Source organism: Astatotilapia calliptera, chromosome 15, assembly GCF_964374335.1.
Source record: "Astatotilapia calliptera chromosome 15, fAstCal68.1, whole genome shotgun sequence".
NCBI classification, from domain to species: Eukaryota; Metazoa; Chordata; class Actinopteri; order Cichliformes; family Cichlidae; genus Astatotilapia; species Astatotilapia calliptera.
The window spans coordinates 13,074,201-13,080,200 of NC_137436.1; the positions used below are offsets into that span (position 1 = coordinate 13,074,201).

General features: G+C 40.0%; 1 protein-coding gene across 8 annotated transcripts in view; it reads right to left on the reverse strand.

Moving 5' to 3' along the window:
• otofa (otoferlin a) overlaps positions 1 to 5,776 on the reverse strand; it is an 88,615-nt gene extending 82,839 nt beyond the window's left edge. For 3 of the 8 annotated variants that reach the window (XM_080289407.1, XM_080289408.1, XM_080289405.1), the window contains exons 1-2: positions 4,944 to 5,776; positions 11 to 69 (exon numbers count right to left, since the gene is read on the reverse strand). In XM_080289407.1, the coding sequence (XP_080145533.1) occupies positions 11 to 69; positions 4,944 to 5,025 (141 nt within the window). In that variant the 5' untranslated portion in view covers positions 5,026 to 5,776. The remainder of the gene's footprint in view (positions 1 to 10; positions 70 to 4,943) is intronic. The other 5 variants (XM_080289406.1, XM_080289404.1, XM_026194449.2 and 2 more) reach the window with 3 other exon arrangements.
• Between the last annotated feature and the right edge of the window lie 224 nt (positions 5,777 to 6,000).

The window sequence follows — 6,000 nt, forward strand, 5'->3', positions numbered from 1 at the left end:
AGATACTGACCTCATTAAAGTGTGCCACCTCCTCACAGTTCTCTGCTACACGACTGTAGAAGGACAGACCTGAAAAATAAGGAGGAATTTAGTCATTAAAACCTGGTTCAGTAACACCATTGTGCCTGCTGTCATCCCACTTTGAGTGGGTGGGCTCACTGCATGGGGCACGTACAAAGCACGAGAAAGAGCAGTCAGTTGGTGTTTACTTAGAGCTGCATTAATTATGAAACAATTTAGTTTTAAGACTTTATCCAAAGTAGCAAGCAGGTAAGTGATTATTGAAGCTCTGTGCACTGTGATGTGGTTTTTTTGTTTTTTTTTTGTAGCCACAGGACTTGGCGTTGACCATAAACTCCCCTGTATACCAAAGTATTCTAGGGTGAAATGTTTTAAATATGTTTCCTGTGTTGGAGATGCAACAGGACAATGATCCAGCAGCAAATCTACAGCAGAATGGCTGAAAAAGAAAATAATCAAGATATAATCTAAACCTGGACCTTAGGAGACCTCTGCATAAACAAATCCAAACTGAAGCAGCATTGTAAAGAAAAGTGGGAAAACATTCCTTCTCAACAATGTGAAAGACTGATAGTCATACAGAAAAAAATAATTTCAAGTTATAATTGCTTAAGGTGGTTCTACAAGTGACTTAATTCAATAAGGGTGCACTTGGCCTTGTCCGATGCAGGTTAGCAACCTGAATCCATCAGTTCACTGAGACGTTTATTAAAGTGAAAATGGGGTGACATAAAATCAGCCTACTCATCTCATAAAGAGCTGCGAAAAGACAAATGATACTTTAAGTACCTGACAAATGTAAATATGAAACAGCTGTGTGGAGTCGCCAGAGGCAGAAAAGAAATGCAGACAATTAAATGACTACGGTGTGACTCACTGTGCGACACAGAGAGACTGCAGAAGAATGTAAAAAATATAAATTAAAATCATATTTTTCCATTATTAGAGCTAAAAGTATGTGTGTCAGCCAATGAAAGCTGTTGACTACTCAGAGTTTATATTGGGAAAGGAACCTTTCATTGAACAGTAACCTGACTCACTCATGCGTCCTGGTTGTTGTGCTCACCTGGTTGCTTTGTGATGCTTATGAATGGTCCTGCACCACAGTGTGCATTCTGCTTTGTTCTGATAGTTTGCTTTGTGCATCTGAGCCTTTATGAAGCTCTGTTGATGTCTATTTGTGTGCTTGTGGGCACATCAGCTGCCATACACAGGGAGACACACAAACGCATACAGACACCTACAATGTTAATTACAGTCCCTGTCAGTTTGGCTGTAATAATGAGGGTAAATGGAGTAAATACATTGTGCCAGGCTCAGATATTTTAGATATTATAAGTGCAGAAAGTATCTTTTCACACATTCAAAAGCACAAAACCTTCAGGTTTTAAAGATGTCATGCTTGACGTAAGCTTATCGTTATAATTTTACCAATGCACAAATATGACTCTAGTTTATAATCCCACTTCCAAGTGTTCCTGTCTCTCTTTGCCTTCACTCCTACACTCTCTTGAACCTTATAAATCCCCCAAACCTTTGAATTTTATTTCAGAAAATAAACACCACTTCAGTGTCAGAGAGGGAGAGAGACAATATTCCTCCTACATTATTGAAAAGAGCGGCACTGCTGTCATACCAGTGTTTTCATCCAACTAGATGTGGGCTTAGAAAAGCAGACCATGTGACACTTATGTAAGGTGCTCCACACCAAACTAAAACAACATTCTGCTAATCGGTGTGGCTTTTGGCCTTGATGAAACAGTCAAAGATAAAGAGTTAAAGAGCTGCTATGAAAGACCTGAGGTGAAAGAAAGAAAAGGAACAGAGAGTCATTTTTTGTTATCTCAAGCAGATAGATGAAAATTAAAAGAGCGAAAGATGGAGAACACTGTGTAAGTCTGAAACCCACATGAATGAAGAGGGTGCAGAGGTGCATTTAAGGCTTTCTTAAGTTTTTGCAAGAATGTGGTTAAAGCAGAAAACTAGAGTGTTGAGTAGAAACATGGAAACATTTGTTTATTTTTATGTATTTTAATCTCTGCAGTTAATTTTACCTTATTTCCTGGTGCATTAGGGGGCAGTAAGTGGTATTACAAGCTGAATAGGTGCCCTAATTTAAAAAGTAAACATACCAAGTGTCTGTTTGCAGAATAAAGTGCTACACAGAGAAAAGGAATTTTAAAAATATCCGCAGGATACAAGAAATTGCCCCAAGCTCTGTTCCTGTCCTGTGAATCAGGAAGACTCTGAGTAATAAAAAGAACAAACAAACTGTCTAAGCAGCTGTGTTAAGTGCCTAGAGGTTAAAGAGAAGTTTGATAAGTGCCAACGTAGAGGAAGACAGCCTGGGTGAATGAACTGAAAATTAATATTGTAAAGCACAGAGATAAGGTTTCATTAATTCTTGCATAGAGTATGGCTCTGTCGCTGCAGGCTACTCAGAAGAGGAGCAACAACAGCCGAAGTGCAGCTCTCTGATAAAGCCAAGAGCTGCCGATCACACAACCAGAATTCATCAACGACTTGTCGGGAAATCAATTACATTTTGAAGACCCTCCTTTGAAGGGACTTGACTTGATTTATTGTTTCTGACAGCAAATAATAACAACCAGATAAAGTTAGATCAGAGATAGAACATCACGTCGCATTTAATCCATTTTTATTAGCTGTCTTTATTGCACTGGCTTGAAGCTTTTTTATTACACCTTTCCCCCCTTCCAGAGATATCATGTTGATTCAGCTTCGGGGTGGTTATAGGACTCTTCTGACTTACAAAAATTAAGCATCTGATGATAACAAAATACCTCAAAAATAGAGACATTAAAAGACCTTTGGTCAGTAATTGCTGATTTCTGTAAGCAGCAAAGGGTTGACAAAAATGCATCTGATATTTTACATATTCATACTTATACACTTATAGATGCTAGATAACAAGGCAGAAAGCTGGGGTACAAAGAAATGCCAGAATAATGACTGAATGAGTTTCTTACACCAGACACCCTAAAAAGAGAGATAAACTGAAGCTGTTCTGTAATTAAAAATGGCCCCAAACTCCTCCTGAACTTAGTGCAGGTCTGATACACAGCTACACAAAGCACCAAAGCACTTATTTCCCTGGCAGACCGCTTCCTCTCCAGACAGGAAACGTTTTAAACTCTAAGTGCTCAGGAAACTCCACTGACAGCCTAAACCAAAAACCCACGGCGCCGGAGGATATGTGGGGATACAAGGCTGATTAAGACACTGTGATTAACACACAAATTTGGGAAGTATTTAAAAGATTATTATTTAGCTCAAATAAATGAATAATTAAACTTAAATGCGCTGGAAGAATGGAGAAGAAATTGTGAGTCTGAGATAAAATGACAAGATTTAAAAATGGAAATGAAATTTCCCCTCCAGCAGCTGAGTGGCTATTAATAAATATGCTTGAACTCTTTTACTGGATAATTTTGAATATGCAATTATTCAGCTTTTGGATGAAACTGATTCACTAAATGTTGGGCTTGATGTTCAACCATACGTGCAGCCACCTTTCCTGTGACTCTGCTATTCCTTCATATCTGTTTACTTCAACAAACTCATGGTAGAGGATCACAAAGGAAATTCCTATTCAGGTCATGGACTGTATTGGGTATAGATACAGAAACACACAAAATTTTCTTGAAATTTTTAAAACATTATACATGAATGAAGTGGAGCTACTCTGCTGACAGATGGACTTTTGAGGAAAGAGCGGACGATCCAGTCACTGACTGTGAAGGCACGGTTCATAGAATATCCAGACCCTGGTGCAATCACTGCAGCACAGACCACTGCACTAGAAGTTATCCTTTTTTTCCCCCAACATACACACACACACACACACACACACACACACACACACACACACACACCCACACACACACACACACACACACACCCACACACACACACACACCCACACACACACACACACACACACACACACACACACACACACACACACCAAGAGGAAAGGAGGCAGCAGTGCACTTGTAACATCTTCTCCAATTGTGATGCTGCATTGATTTCAACAGGGACTGAGCACCTGTCAGTGGACTGATCACTGTCCAGGGTGCTGAAAAACACACCGCTCCTCCTTCCTGTCTCAGTTTCTTTCACATTATTTTGCTCACACACACAGCACACGGAAAGCAAACGATAAGAACGTGAAACACATGAATAAATCAACTAAACCCTTTTTTCCACAACTCACTTCGTCTTCTCATCTCCTCTGAGAGAGAGTGCAAGGTCGTGGCTACAATTCTGACTCTTAGATTTGAGTGAATTGGTTAGTACTCCAAAGATCTTACACAGAACATTCCCAAAGCTCCATCTTTAGCCACATCTTTAGTAATCGATGCCATCAGCTTAGTCTAAACTGGCCTCTTAAACACATTGTTCTAGTAAGTTGAAAGAAAGTAAATAAAATAACTGAAAATCAGTGATGGGAAATCGATGTTTCAGGGATGCCAAGATTGGTGTTTTTTCCTCTTTTATGATACACTTAAAAATAGAAGAGATAAAAGCTTTGAATTTACATTCACCATTCTTGGCAGAAATGGTATTAATTTTTGTAGTACTTTACATGATGTATATAACATATAAAGGAAAAAAGACAGAATTTAATTTATCAGTTTTTTACCATATTAACGAACATAATGAAATAAAACGTAAGGCTTGGATACTCGATCTCTCTTTGTGATATAGACCAGTTATTCTGTTTTGCCTGCAACTAAACTCTTTTTCTCGCTCTTCCAACTTTTTTATGCAGCGGCTGACTGGCTCTCATCACATTGTGTAACGAAACGCAAATCAGGGCACAGCACACAGCGCGATCAGGTTTCCAAACACACACGGCTTCAAAGAATAATTAAAAAAATATACATATATATCCTTACCCCTGAATGTAACTTTGGCGATCTTGTCACCTTTCCCTCGCAGGTGAGCGACCGTCTTCAGGTGAACCATTAAAGCCATCATTAGTCCAGTCTGGTGGGGGCGGGAGTAATTTTACTCCACACAGATAAAACTTGAATCGATTTGGTGCAATCTGCGTTTAATGATGTCTTGGTGAGCCTTTCTTTGCGGGCTGGTGGACCCAAAAATCGCTTTCTATCCGGGCAACATGAATACTTTACGTGCGTTTCTTTAAACGAAAGAAAGAAAACAAACAAAAAATCCAAAACCCAAAAATGAATTAATCACAGGCTCCAGTTAACATTTCCTCCTACTCCGTGGCTGCTGGGTCTATCGCACATCTCTGAGCTGGCTCTTGGTTTTACTCTGCTCGTTGCGCAGGAAGGGCGGGGGTGGGCTTCAACTACAGAGAGATGATGCTCTAATTGCGGGGGGACAAAACAAAACAAAAAAACACAGACCAGGCTTGGGATTCGGATGAAAATCCTACCGCTGTTTGAGAGACATTTTTAATAAAAACGCTTAGCCATGAATCTAGACCTACTGTACTTCATGCATTTTACTTTGAAATAAAAAGATGATCTTGTTACAATAAACTTTGCACGCTACAAACGGTTTGCTGCCACGCCCACATTATACTGCAACTCCCCGATCCCTTTAGTATAGCTGTGGGTCAACATGACGAACAGGTGAGGTGAACATTGTCCTTTTCTGACCTTTGGCCAACAGTTCCTGCTGAAGAGGCGTCAGGATAGCCGCAAACAACAGAAACATGTTGACTTACCTACCACCAGCTTCAAATCTACTCCAGTATGCACACTCACCTGCCACTTTATTAGGTGCTGCTCCTTTGACGTAAACGCGATAAAAGCATGGCTCTGTCCTGCCCTCTATCAGAGGTTCAGGTGATGGTGTAATGTCTCTGTGATATTTAGCTTTTTGGGCCATTGAGTACCGCAAGAGCATTGCTTAATCTCCACAGCCTACCTGAGTATTGCTGCTGACCATGTCCATCTCTTTATGGCCACAGTGTACCCA